The sequence below is a fragment of the Mytilus galloprovincialis genome, chromosome 6, assembly GCF_965363235.1.
Source record: "Mytilus galloprovincialis chromosome 6, xbMytGall1.hap1.1, whole genome shotgun sequence".
Classification (NCBI taxonomy): domain Eukaryota; kingdom Metazoa; phylum Mollusca; class Bivalvia; order Mytilida; family Mytilidae; genus Mytilus; species Mytilus galloprovincialis.
The window spans coordinates 9,995,062-10,011,018 of NC_134843.1; the positions used below are offsets into that span (position 1 = coordinate 9,995,062).

The 15,957-nt window shown below is 30.7% G+C and overlaps 1 protein-coding gene across 12 annotated transcripts in view; it reads right to left on the bottom strand.

Annotated features, from left to right (window-relative positions):
• Window positions 1-15,957, bottom strand: part of LOC143078893 (roundabout homolog 1-like) — a 118,437-nt gene that overhangs the window by 56,998 nt on the left and 45,482 nt on the right. For 11 of the 12 annotated variants that reach the window (XM_076253923.1, XM_076253933.1, XM_076253931.1 and 8 more), the window contains one exon: window positions 2,873-2,984. In XM_076253923.1, the coding sequence (XP_076110038.1) occupies window positions 2,873-2,930 (58 nt within the window). In that variant the 5' untranslated portion in view covers window positions 2,931-2,984. Of the gene's footprint in view, window positions 1-2,872; window positions 2,985-11,905; window positions 11,925-15,957 lie in introns of those variants that run through there. The other variant, XM_076253924.1, reaches the window with a different exon arrangement.

The following is a 15,957-nucleotide window of genomic DNA, read 5'->3' on the forward strand; positions in this document are numbered from 1 at the left end:
ACCGGTCCTATAATTGCTTCTAAATCTATTGTTTAACTAGTAAATGAGCTTTCTGGTGGAATTTATCAATGGAAAATCAGATGTACTTTGGCAAAACATGGCCTCTTAACAGAAATTAACTAAGATGTTAAATCAGCAGCCATAGCTAACAGCATTTTATACTTTATCTAAGTAAAAAAAAAAGTGTTTGTTTTCACTTGCCTAACCTTACTGTTTATAATCCTGAAGTTTTTACCATTTTAAACACTTGTTATCTGTTCAAATATGAAGCATGTAAAAACTAAACAAGCTTGCTCTCCCCTAAATAGGGGTTAAATTGCCGACCTACTTGCCCTGTGGCCTGTCTATTACATTAGGTACATGTAACACAAGTTTTGTGTTCTGTAATTGATAAACAATGCGAAATAATGTTTCAGGGTAACCTTCAAGTAACCTTAAAGGAACTAAAAGACAGGAACTCTAGACACCTATGAATCTGGGATTAAAAGCAGGCTATCCACAATATAAACCTTTAATTTTCCTATTGCTCCACATAAATAACAGATTTTAAAACCATTTGGTCACAGTTGCTATACACATCTGCAATGACCAAAGGTTGTGGTTATTTGTGCTGGTAGTGATGTGATTTTAGCTGTATCAAGTTGGTCTACACTTTTTTTCTTCTTTTCTAAAGATATTTTCTTCAATTATTTTTAATCAGGATTATTCTGCCTTGATCAAAATATGATGGAATTTATCTAAGTAACTTGTAATCAGGTGATAAATAGAAACTAAATCATAAGATGACATGGTAAGAAACATCTGTCCAAGACCAGCTTCATAACACAATGGCTGATTTCTTATAAACACAACAGGAAAATTGAAAAAAATAGAACATTTATAAGACAACCACTTATTCCTTTACTGTAAGAAAATTAAAGTGGGAAATTGAATTTACATATTTAAGTACCGACTGACAATTTTTTCCAATCCCTTTATGCCAAACTTACATAAAATTTTCTATTCAAAAGGTTTAATAGTCTGGTTTGCGGTAAATAATTATTTTTCAAACGTCTGTTACGATTGCACAATTATTAAATTGGACTGAAAAGAGAACTATTATTATATGAATACATGTAATGGGCCGTTTAGACGCTGCAAGTGCATCCAGCTAATTACAAACTAGATTTACTACATACGGATGTAAATATTTCATTTTCTTTTTACAATTTACATTGAATATTTAATTTATTGCAATCTAATGTAATATAAATGTATCACGCAATTGATTTAATAGGTTTTTTTTATATTGTCTGGATTTTTTTTCTACCACTGTTATGGCTATAAATTGAATATTGACAATTTTTTTTATGGTCATGCACCGAGTTACTGCTATTTCAATGAGTTTATTCAACGATCTCAAGATAAATGAATTATGTAGAATCAACAGGATTCGGAAAATATAAATTCAATTATTTATGATTCACTCGTATTCTTCCCAAAAAGACATGAGTCAAAGAGGTTGTCATTCGATACAATGTTCTTTCTTCAATAGGACACCTAGAAAACATATTGAAACAGAAAAGATTGGAATTATGTACACTTAACTTATCACAGAGTGACGAATGATGTACAAGCATAGCTTGTGAGATGAAGCTAGAAGGAAGCTTGCTGAGTTCTATCAATATTTTGTCATGTACATGTTTGTATTACAAATGAATCAATGATAGTGTTTGGACATGTTACAGCTGTGGTCAGATCAGCATAAACAAATTAAAACAAACAGGGAAAGTACACAAAGGTTGCAACTCTAAATATTCCAAAGAGAATTCAATAAAAATGCCATTTTTTTCTTTTTTCTTTAATGTAAATTCAGAAATTATTGCAAAAAATGTGAAAGGATTAAAATTGCAATAATTTAAACTTGCATTTTGAAATTTTTTATATGAATTAAACAGGATTTTTCACAATATCGCATAAATTAAAAGTGCATTTTAGTCAAAAACTACAAAATCACAATCTTAAAATGCATGCAATAATTTTGAATTTACAGTATTTCAAACTATAATCAAAACTACATGTAATAATGTATGATAACAGTACTTTTATTTCATACTGAACATTATTTCAAATTCAATTACTTTATTCCTTTTCTTTTAATCAAATAAACATATATTTTCAAAAAGCTAAAGATCTAAGTTTGAGTTAAGAATTAATTTCTTTTTGATAAAATTTTCTTCCAAGCAGAAAGGTTATTGAACATATTAATTTCAACGGCTATATAAACTCCTTGTTTTAATTTTGTTAAAGATAAGTCCTTTGTTCAGACTTACAACTTGTAGTAAGCATCAGATATCGAGCATAATTTTCAGACCCTTTGAAGTAGGTAAAACAATAGTCAGACCTCCCACACGCCAAACCTGTTTCATACATAAAGATAGAATTATGATAGTACATATGGACATAAGTATTTTAATTTCCAAAGTGTGAAATACCGACCATTGTAAAAGGTAGATCCAAAGACCACAAACAAAAGCAAACAATTCTATTGTCATACATATTGTTAAAATACAAAAATGTCTTGTTTACTGTTTATAACACAATGGGTAAAAACATTGCATTTCTTTTTAAATACAACTTGCTGATCACAAGATTTTGTATATTTATTTAGCCTGTGAGAAATTCCAGTATTAGATATTCGTCTTTATCATTTAAAAAAAATAAATGTTCTTGTTGAGATATGGCCTTTTGCATATTTGCATCATCCAGATAAATTAAAAAGATATGTTTAATCCCACACACAGAAAGGCATCTGATAAACTGCAACATTTCCTTCTGGTCCAGTTTATTTTGTCCCCTGATAATTATGTCATAAAAAATGTGTTGAACTTACCAAAACAGACTATAGTCCAACTGACAATGGTTTGTACAACAAACTGACAGCCCCTCATTCTGATCTATACCCCACACCCATCAGCTTTCTGCTTAGTCCTTTATCTCATATCCTGCAAATAAAACAATGATTGTATATAATGTCTTCTGTCAGAATACAGCAAGAACTTTAAGATTACATCTTGTCAGGTCTACAAAGTTATAAACTTCTTCATTAATAATGTGTTTACAAATTGAAATATTTCTTTTTAAGGGGGAGGGGATAAAATATTTTGCAGGATGGAGGGACGTAAATTATTATTGTTTTAAGGATACTTTCACTTTTCCAAGTCATTAACTATCACTTCACAAAATAACATGAATTTCACTGTTCATGAATTAAGACATCAAGTCAACATTGAACTTTTAAAATTTCCGTAATTTTCCTCCAAGTATATAGAAGAAGTTGAAAGATTGGTCATAAAAGCCACAAGCATATCATGACACCATACTTTGTACCTTACATTTCCTCCCTCCATTCTACCGATCCCACAATTAAATCGGATAAATCCCTAAAAATCCAGTGAACTTTGTGGTTGTATTTTACCAGTAGTATTTACCCTTTACATCCTGTTTGATATCGTCTAGTTTTCACAATGATATACAACTTTTATCAGATCTTCACAAAATACAATTTACTTGAGCATCCTATAAAACCGTTTATAGAGCACTCATCTTTTTATGCAGGAATTATATGAAAATTATGATGTCGCCACTTAAATGATTCACAGATTACTATCAATGACTAGGATTCAGTGCATTTCTTTCTAACTTTCTCCAGGGCAATCAATTTACATTAAGGTATAGAATGCAGTCAGTGTTAAAAAAAAACTATTCTATTTCAACACCTTGTCATTTCTCATTTTTTCACACTCAGGTTGAAAAGTAGGCAATCGTGTACTGAACAAAAATTAACATTTTACCTTTCCGTCTTAAGCAACCTACATCTTTTTGTGTCATATTTCATAATACGCTTCAAGCATCACAGCAAAGATAAGTATAAAAGCTTCGCCATCTTTTTACTTCACCTTTGACTGTTAAGTTATTAACAGTTTAGAAGCATAGCTTTGATGTACAAAAATCATTTAAGAAATTACAAAATCTGTAGTGTGAAATGTTCAGTTTTCATTACTCGCTATGAAAATCAGCGAAGCTTTCACTACGTTGATTAAAATAACACCTATCGGTTGATCTGTGATATAATAATGATACTATCTTTTATGTGCAGTTAGAGCCCTTGAGGTGCATTCAACAAAATATGATAATCATCGTATGTTACAAAGTTATGAATTTTGTCTGATATATCATAATACTTGACTCTCACCATTTCCGATGACTATCTCTGAGAAAATATGAATTTCATAATGGCCTATAAAATTAGCCTCATTATTACAGCCCTGGATTTATAGACCTTTTATTCAACATAAAATAAGTGTTTGGTGGTCTGTTGCATCTTTTGTGAAAACAGTCAAACCTTATGAATTTAAAATTTAGATTTGAGCACAAATAAATTTATAACCTTATGAATTTCAAATTTAGATTTTAACACAAATAAATTTATATGTCTATCAATACATTAAATGATCCATATCAAGATTGATTGTGATGTTAAAAACCCTGAACATAACATGTACACTTGTATTTAAAATTACATTGATTTCTTTTTTTTATAGAAATATGAATGTTTTGTTTTCTCCTAACTTCAATTCAACTTGAACTCTTTTATTAATTTTAAGCTTTACTTTGGAACAGGTTGTCGTACAATAAACTTAATACTTTGCGTCTCCTGATTTTAAATACTCCGGCACACGTAATCCCCTAGGATAAGGTACTTGTGAAAACTAAATCCAATTATAACACACAATAACCTATACCATTTCTATAAAGTACTCTGCCTTTGTTATAAACTAATGTTATAGAAAAAACTGTTCTCATTCATAAAGGGGTATATCTTTAATGATTTCGACCTCAATAACCAACGACTGATTCTGTTGATGCATAACATTAGCTATTAAATAGTAAAGATCATTTAGTATATATCCTGTGCCTAAGCTCACCACAGGGAGGCGGGGATTTGTATTGTATGTTTACCTTACAAAAATTAAAGAAATAAGATATTTGAGTTTGTCAATAGAAAATGACTTAACAGTGGGTAATTCATTTTCTACCCTTTTATGTGAAACTTTCTTTGAAGATTAATTGAAATTAGAATTGAATTTTAGAGTGATCAGCAAATTTTCAAAACTGGTTAGAAAACAAGAGTGGCTGATCAAAATATGAGTTCAAACATCACAACATATAAGTTTGCTTTCTGCAGATATTGATTTTTTAATAACTCCCAACACAAACTTTTATACTAAAAAAAGAATTAAGAAAATGGTTTTATAGATTAAGTGGTATTGAGGCCTTGACCGATTAACGATTCACGTATAACATGTCTGTATTTATCACACTATAATACCATCAGCATTTATCACACAAAAATTCAGCAATATTTTTTCTGGCACTTCTTTACTATTATATCTATAAAATCTGCCAGATCAATTTGTCTTAATGTGTAAGCTGGACTTTCTGTCTGGGATGTTTAAGTCTGAAATTATCTGAGATATTTGTTAGAGGGAGACAAGATGAGCATGACATAATTATTTTAACCAACTGCCTGCAACAATAAAGCTTTGTCATTCCAAGGGAAATGATCAATACAAACTAAAGCTGAAAGAAACATGGCAACAACAAATATTAAGAAAATGAATCGGTTAAAATTAATTTGTGATAAAACAGCTAAGTGTATTATCACACCCCCCCCCCCCCCCCCCCCCCCCCCCCCCCCCCGCCCCGCCCCCCCCTTTTTTAAATTTTCTTTATTTGCAAATATGTCGTCTACAATGCTTCAACTTATGGTTTAGCATGATAATGAATGAAATATTTGCCACTGGACTTTAAGCAAACAATAATTGATCAGTAAATATATCATATTTTCAGATACCCCTGTCATGCCTGTAGTATTGTGATCTTCTTAAAATTCATTTTTTTTCTGATAAAGATTACAAAAGTTGAAGAAATGTAAATATTTGAACTGGTAAATATATTGACTAATCTTTGATTTGTAATGTGGCAGAACTCTACACAATACTGAGCAAGCAATGTTAACTAGCATCCAACAGAGAGGTAATTGTCTCTCCTTCAGAAGTGAAGCAAATGGCTGCACACCTTAGATCTAGGTACAGAAACCTCCTGTGTTAAATAAGAATAAAACAGCACCTTCAAATCCATTAAGATCTTATCCAGATAATAAGAATTATACATTGTGTCATTTTACAACTAACAAGAGGGCTTCAAGCAAAACCTGACATCAACTTTAAAAAAACAAAATAACAAGTTGTATTAAACCAACCAAGGTGTAAGAATTACCTAACCTGTCCATCAATGTACATAGTTCAAAGGTAGTTAATTACAGGTAAACAGCCCTTTTAGGTAAAACATTAAACATTAACTTGCCAGTGTTCCCCAACTCTCATGCATCAATGCCACTATCAAGCCACCCTGTGGCTGATTTCTTTATTAAGAACTCACAACTGTGAAAATTCATAGGATTATCTGTATGCCTCTAGATATATGTTTGTTTTTATATAATATTTACAAAAAACTTGTCATTTTTACAATCAGAGATTACAAACTGTGAAATTTATTGTTTGTTGTTTCAATGCCATGTTGTTTTAAAACTCTATAACCAAATGAAAACTAGTATTCACATTTCAAAACTACGATTTTTTTATACTTATTTTAAACATTTTTCACACTTACTTTAATTTCCATTTAATGAACTTTAACAACAAATACTTATTATTAAAATTCCAATTTTAATGAATCACCCGGACTGTTACAATATTCAAATTAAAGTTGACAGTTATACAAATATTGAAAATGGTGACAATAGATTCTATAGTACCTTTATATGTAATGAAATATAACAGAAAAACTGTAAGTTTTTGTTCATGTTGAGAGTCAAGTGAAATGTAGTCCGATTTATACTGAAACAAGAGCATATATATATTGATATACTTGTAACTGACTAAACATGACTATACAAACACAGTTAGAAACACGATGTAGTGTCATATCTAACTTTAATACCACTTATGTAAGAAGTTTGTTTGAACAAAATACACAACAACAAACATTTAGAAATTTAATTTCAGATGAAAATGAATGAATAAATATATCACTGGCATGAGAAACACCTTGTTAGCAAACTTTCTACTCCTTTCAAGAAATCCGGTCAATTTCTAAATGTCATAATTATTTTAGGAGTCCCAACGTTTCGTAAATAAAAAATAAAAATTTGTACATAAAAGTATAGCAACCACAAAAATATCCCTTAAAAGTTACACAGTACCATTATTTATGCAATTTCAGGATAAAAAGACAACTCAAGGTTAAAGCTGAACCAGGATGAAAAGACAACCAAAAGTTAACTTTGAACAAAAGAAATCCTTACATAATAAATCAATGGGAAAGTTCCTGCTTTGGCGTGTACATTCAATACACACACAATCGAAAAAACTTCCATTAAGTATTGCTAAATCATGATCTATTCAAATTCTTCATAAATCTTGACACTTGAAAAGTGAATTACCATGTCGTCTCAAACTAACATGGAGCCCGAAATAATTATCGAAAGTAAACATGAAATCTGTCCACAACGATTCATTTCATTGTAATTTATGCTATGATATCTTTATATTTTTGAATTTTAATTTATTAATCCTTGAAAGATTTTAAGAATCATATATCTAATATTTACTCTCCGATTCTTGACAAACTTTGAAGTTGAGTTTTCCTTTAAGGGTAACATAATTCAAAGTAAGCTTGGCATCTAAGATTCTAATAAATCAAATATTTACTATACCATTGTTGTCTTTGATAAAAGAATAGTACAAAAATCTAATACACTTTAACATAAAGCTTACTTCATATGTTATAAAGGCTTTTATTTACACCATTGAAGTGGACCAAAAACTCAGATCTGTCATGCCAAATTTTATCTAGGACTAATTAATATACATGTAAGGGAATTTTTGTGTATTGTTTTGAGGACTGCATTGTACATAATGTATGTGCAGAGTGCAGAGCACAGTTTAATGTCCAATCATCTTGTAATATTTCAACTTAAAAATAAGCACCAAATGCTTTCACCATACAACACATAAAATTGAGAATGTAAATGGGGAATATGTCAAAGAGACAACAACGCAACCAATGAACAGAAAACAGCCGAAGGCCACCAATGGGTCTTCAAAATACCTGTCTGGTGGACTAATTAAGCAGTCTCAGCCAGGAAACTTTGATGAGTTTTCTGGCTGACTAAAATCCAACTCTACTGAACATGCTGAAACAGCTTATACTTAAAAACACAGAGTGTACATGTACACTTTATATCAAAACAGAAAAGACAACCACTCAGTCATAAATAACAGGATGACATCATGACTTTGAAGCACTTCTGAGTACTCTTTTAAGGTATAAATTGTATAAAACAATGAGCAAAAGCCAATAAAACAGTTAAAACCTTCAGACATATAAAAGATAAATAGTCCTTGACAAATATGACATATCTTAATAACTGTCTTTAAAATCCATGTTCACAGGGTGTTAATCAACTCTACTTCTAGTAAAATATTGATTTCAAGTCAACTTAAAGTCACTTTATTTGGCATTAATGGTTATTTTCAACTATTTTACTGCTTAGTGTTTTCACCCACAAGTAAATTGTTTAAATCATAAAATCTTGGCACAGAAAGCAAAATAGCTTTGTATAAATCTATCTTCAAAAATTCACTGTCAATTCTTTCTTCAATTATCTGTTTTCACTTGATAATTAGAACCACATTTCTGCTATATTGACTCCAGTGTTTTTTGTTAACTATTACACATGTACAAAAAGAGACTAACATTTCTGAATATTAAGTAACATTTTGTTAGATTGAAGTTCCATAGATCACAAGGTAACTCGCCATAAAACAATTTGTTTGAAAACCCCCGGACACACCCATTATGTCATGTCTTCAAACCTTATTTACTGTGTTTCGTCATTATACTAAAGCAACTTCCCTTTACCTTTGATTTTTACTCTCGTTACTTTAATGTTTGACTTTGCACTAGTTCTATTTATTTAGCACTCGGTTTCCATGCATTTATAATTGACTTAAAAAGCACATGAAAGAATCCCTCTCCAGACTCACTCCGTAGTACCAGACAAATGTAAACTGCTTTACCTTTTAAATACCTAGATTCTGAGTTGTTACGAATTATTGCTCCACTTGACACTACCTTATTGGACTGAAACGATTAACACGATCAAAAGAATTAAGATTTACGTACCCTGGTACATTATACCCGAGTGATTCATAAAAATAATTTGATCGTTTACAAGAGAAACAACGAAAATAAAGTTGTATGTGTTCGTTTATAGAACCACAAATTGGCCATGGACCCACGTATGAAATTTGTATGATATTATTTGAAACTTACTTGACTATTAAACTACTTACGAGAGGTATCAGATTAATTAGTATAGTGATACCTGATCATTGACGAATACATGACTCTTTGTTGTTCTTAACGATCAGATTTAAAGATCTATAAAACAAATTACAGGTGTTATTTCGTTAAAATTTGAAGAATTTGATACGCTTTTAATTATATATGATTGTATAAACGACGCATTGTAGCCACTTTGTAACTATCATAAAATATCGACTTTAACATTTGCTTCTGTATGAAATCGGTCATTTCACATCATAAATACATTTAATTTACATAAACTTTGTAAACCATGTATAAAAGGATTAGGTATCGGTTACGAAACGTTGTCCTGTAGAGGAAAGAGTTATAATAAATTTTGATGTAAAACCATATTTTGTGCATTTTCATGCATGGACCAACCACTGAATGAAATAACCACATCAAGGGTCAATTTTACATGAAAAATACATTTAATTTACATATCTTTAATACCGTATTTAGTTTTAAGTACTTTCTACAGACATATATATCATTAGCTGTTATTACAATAAGTACAGTCAATGAAAGCCCACTCTACGGTGAGTAAGTGAATTAAAGTTCTGTAAAGAATAAGCAGGGATTGATTCTGTTTTCGTACAAATGATATTAACTAACTTATGTCATAATGGCTATGTACCTAATAGATTGTTTGTTTGCTTTAGTTTGGGGGAAAGGCACTTAACCAATTTCTTTTTTGAAAACTTTAAGTTACAAGTATCTTTTATTAAAGACGTTTTTCTTTGGGGGATTTTATTCCTTTTATGAGCAAAACCTCTTCTTACCCCAATAATTCAGTTGATCTAGGACTACCTTACACCTCAGAACTAGAAGAGATAGATAACAGGGTTCGACCACTTCCCACTTTTCATTCATGTTCATATTTTACATTTTCCTACAAGAACAGATTTAGTTTATCACAGTGTTAGTTAACAGACTTATTTCAACAGCTTGAGAAATAAATTCAAGGAACAAACTTCAAAAATTACTTTCTTTTTCACCAAGAGAAATGTGCCTAACGGAAGGTCAGCTATATTTCTCACTTTTCTCCAGATATTTTGCTCATCAAATTCTTGTTATTACATGAAACTTAGTATGCCTCAAGGATGATTTTTAATATAAAGTTTGTTTTATCAATCAGGGAACAAAACTAAATTTAAAACCCAGAAGACTAGTTGTAAAACATACTATAATGATTTAACATGACACATTAATAAACTAATGAATATTTTCCCTCTGATAAACAGTCAAGATTCTGAAGATGTAAACATGGTGAAAAATCAGCAAGCAAAACCGTACTCTGAAACCTCAAAATGTACATACCACATTGTGTTGTAACAAGTTAAAACATCTTTTGATTTTCACACAAGCTTGAAATCTAACAATTAATATGAAAACATAGAGATATGGGGTTAACCTCAAAGAGACAGCAACCATATGACAAAAATAACAAAAAGTCAGTTTCTATTGGTTAATGAAAGTTGTAATAAGATTTAACAGAAACTATCAAGACTATATATAGATTCTTTTTCATAGCTTTGTACAGTAAACAATAGGGTTTATAACTCTACATTACGAAAAATTTATAGCTTTACACATTTATCCTAACACAAAACAAAAATTGTAAATGTCCAACTTTCAAACTAATTTTCTCTAAACATTACACTAAAAATTCCATTTATTTTTAGCCTTTCATCTCACATAACAAAACAGGTTGAATGTCAAGTATAGATCTGGTAGCTGATAAGCAATTTATATAAGAAAGGAACAAAGTTGAATGGCTGAATGACTTAAATTAATATGAAAAACCTATAAACTAATAAAACGGTCTTGATTTATACCAATAGAGACTATTAAACAAACTAGATCCTATTTTCCCAATGATAAATGTCAATGATAAATGTATCTCCTCAATGTAATTTTCCTTGCATTCAATTCTCTGTCCTACTAGAATCTACAGTTGCCAATTTTTATTTGGTATTGATTGCCAATAGGTAATGATGTTTTCTTCTGAACAAGATCTTTATCGGAGGCCCATCTCAGATAGCTTTAACAAGGAATCTATTGACGACTACGACTCTTTCACATGCAATATGGCCATTCTGAAATATTTTATTAAGAAACAACCAGGATTTTAATGCAATTTTCACCATAAAGTTTACTTAGATGACCTAATTGAACTCTTATTTCAGCCATTTTACATTAAGGCAGTATTGTTAAGTCAATATGTTCATGTTATAAGAAAGGATGTGGTCTTAAGATTTTCTGCAATAAAACACAAGTAAAACATGAAGAAAGCTCTTAAAAGGAAAATTACAGGCTAAAATATTAGTGTAAAAAAACAAAGCAAATTGAAAATATACAACTATAAGTGGGTAGAATACTAAGATTGTAAATGCCTTTCTTTGCTACAGTAGATGGAAAATTTCAATACCTGTACAAATGTAGGATGGATAACGGCTGAATTTATGTAAAGTCTGACAATATCTGTCCATGCTGACCTATCATTTGCTTATTTGATATGCAATGTAGTAACTATTTTTTCACTTTTACAATCTATCTTCTATCCTCCCAACCAAACAAAAGGTCTGTTGATGTTTGGATACATCTTACTGTTGGACTTCAGTGCTTCAAGACTTTTATCCAATAAATCTTTTTACTTTAATTGCATCCATTATTGCATTTCTGTATATCATTTCTTTCTGTATGTCAAATGCAATATCATTTGTAACTGTAATGACTGCACAATGTTCAAATTCTCTATAGGTATACATAAAATCAAGATTGATGGCTCTTACTGTGCATGATTTCTGAATAAAACTAAAATATCTAACATTTGTTTAACAGATGCATTTAACTAAAGATAACATTTTCATTTGCCTACATGTACATCAATATATGTTTAATAATACCATTATACATTCTCATAGAGTAATAGTGATTAACTCATGTTTTGTCTTGTTTACATCACTATGAATTGGAGTAGGAATGACTGACTCGTTCAAATTCAAGAGTAAATGTCCAGTTTTAAATGGGAACAGCATTGTTCTGAATGTTTATCGGTAGCCTTCAGTGAACTGTTTTGTTGACTTATTGTTCTCTTCTTTTTTTTTTGGTCACTTAAATCATATAGACTTTATGATATAAGATGCCAAATGAAATGCCTGTAATTCAGTGGTTGTTGTATGTTTATGTGTTATATATTTGTTTTTCGTTCATTTTTTTTTTTACATAATTAAGGCCGTTAGTTTTCTCGTTTGATTTGTTTTACATTGTCTTATCAGGGCCTTTTATAGCTGACTATGCGGTATGGGCTTTGCTCATTGTTGAAGGCCCTACAGTGACCTATAGTTGTTAATGTCTGTGTCATTTTGGTCTTTTGTGGATAGTTGTCTCATTGGCAATCATACCACATCTTCTTTTTTATAATGTATGTACTTGCTTAATTTATTAGCTAGTAAAGCGAGTTTGATTGCATCAACTGTACAATTTACTCCATTAAACATTTTGAAAATGAAACTATACATGCAAGTATGTATTAGGCCATTACCAGGTATGTGAGTTTGGACCTTTTCTAGATATATTACAGGATAAAATCAGTGTTGGCATGAAATGTACCGGTACAATGTACATGATGTGAAGATACTATTACAATGATCCAATTCAGTTATATTACAAAATTGACAAGAAATGAATCTCTCTAGTTTCAATACAGACAGAATCTTAATGGTGTAAAACCTCATAAATTACAGAAAGAATAGACCAGCGAAAAATGATTCTTGTCCATATTTTAAATACACAAATGAATCAAGGATATCAAGTGACAGAAATCTGACAACAATACCAGTACAAACTGCATAAATTAAATCAAGTTACCATAACCCTACAGAAAAGAAAAGTGGAGCCCGTCTCCCACAGAGAAACCCCTACTTCATGGTCAACAATGTACCCTGTAACAAAAAGATTCCTAACAACAGGAAAATAGTGTATAAACTGACTTCACTCACTTGTAAATACAAAAAGCAGGAGAAACATGTATACAATGTTTACATTACATTCCTCCCCATGTGGTCCAAAATTGCCTTACACCTTTGGCAGTCTTAATGTCACATGACATAATGGACACATTGTTTACATCACTTTCATTTTGGGTCATAATATCTTTCACCCCTGCACTAATTTGCTATCAAATGTAGCTAAATCCTTAAGAAAAGCCCTGTCACCCTGAAACATGTCCTATACAGATAATCTTAATCTAGACAAGCTCAAATAGTTGATACTTTCAACAAACAATTGTTTAAACATATATCAAATATGATGGTTTAGGATATTTTAGAAATAAAAGTGATGCTTTAATCACCAGATAAGTATGAAATAGAATATTTTAAGCGGTGTTAATTAAATTCAATATCCAGTTTTCACTACAATTCAATTATAAGCCAAGTTTTAAGAGGGCAAACCTGAGTACCTTTATTTCAAACTGAGAAAAAACATACATCTTAGAAAAAAATCAAAATAGACAAAAAATGTAGAATATGAAAGCACTCAAAGATCAAAAGAGCAAAAGGTATGTTTCATGTGAAGAGTGCTGACTTCAACTTCTTTTCTGTACTGTTTTCAAGCCAACAATTTAGTATCGTTTTCTATGACTACTCAATATACTGTACATCTGTGCAAGAAGAGAAAGCAATAAATGTCCACGTAAAAATTGCATTATATCTTTTTATATCCTTAAGGATCAAACACGAAAATGATTTGTCTGACAAGAAATAAGTTAACTATATAGTCTGTAAACAATATATATATATCTGATGAGACAGAAGATAAGTATATAGTCTCTAAACAAAATAGATGTTATATAGTCTCTAAACAATATAGATGTATTATAAATATCTCTTCATAACTATTGTGTGACATCATGATCATTGAGAAAACAAATTAAGTATATAGTCTCTAAAGAAAATAGATGTTTTATAGTCTCTAAACAAAATAGATGTTTTATAGTCCCTTAACATTATGGATGTATTATGAATATCTCTTCCTAACTATTGTGAGATAAAATTGAGAAAGGAAATGGTGAATATGTCAAAGCGACAACCACCCGACCATAGAGCAAACAACAGCCGAAGGCAACCAATGGGTCTTCAATGTAGCGAGAATTCCCGCACCCGTAGGTGTCCTTCAGCTGGCCCCTAAAATATGCATAATAGTACAGTGATAATGGACGTCATACTAAACTCCGAATTATACACAAGAAACTAAAAATTAAAATCATACAAGACTAACAAAGGCCAGAGGCTCCTGACTTGGGACAGGCGCAAAATTGCGGCGGGGTTAAACATGTTTATGAGATCTCAACCCTCCCCCTATACCTCTAGCCAATGTAGAAAAGTAAAAGAATAACAATACGCACATTAAAATTCAGTTCAAGAGAAGACCGAGTCTGATGTCAAAAGATGTAACAAAAGAAAATAAATAAAATGACAATAATACATAAATAACAACAGACTACTAGCAGTTAACTGACATGCCAGCTCCAGACCTCAATTAAACTGATTGAAAGATTATGTCTTCATCATATGAATATCAGGTACAATCCCTCCCGTTAGGGGTTTAGTATCATACTATCATAAAATATATGAGAAGAACATAACCCGTGTCATGCCAACAACTGTTTTTTTAGAAATAAATGTGTTTAGTTCCGATGCAAAGACCCTATCAGTGAATCAATGTTAAAGCCAAAATATGCAATCTTTAATGACCTGACAACAGTATCGTAACTATATCCCCTTTTAATAAGTCTATTTAAAGGTTTTGTTAGTTTCTGAGGAGAATACTGACATTTTTGTGCTTTATAAAGAATATTTCCATAAAATTTTGGATGTGAAATACCTGAACGTATAAGATGTCTGCATGTTGAGTTATATTTACGAATTATTTCCTTATACCGGTGATAAAATTTAGTAAATGTTTTGACCAGTTTGTGATATCGAAAACCCTGGTGTAATAATTTTTCAGTAATACATAAATTTCTCTCGCTAAAATCTAATACATTGTTACATACACGAGCGAATCGTACAAGTTGAGATATATAAACACCATAAGATGGTGACAAGGGAACGTCACCATCTAAAAATGGATAATTAACAATAGGAAATGAAAAATCATCTCTTTTATCATAAATTTTTGTATTAAGCTTCCTGTTTATGATATAGATATCAAGATCGAGGAAAGGGCAGTGGTCATTGTTATCATTAGCTTTATTTAAAGTAAGTTCTACAGGATAAATTTCTTTAGTATACATACTGAAGTCGTCATTATTTAGAGCCAATATATCATCCAAATATCTAAAAGTATTGTTAAATTTTTGTATCAAATGTTGTTTTGATGGGTCTTTGCTAATGTATGATTGAGAAAACAAATGAGTATGTCACAAAGAATCAACAAACCATTACACTGTCCCATACATACCATGACAAAACAATG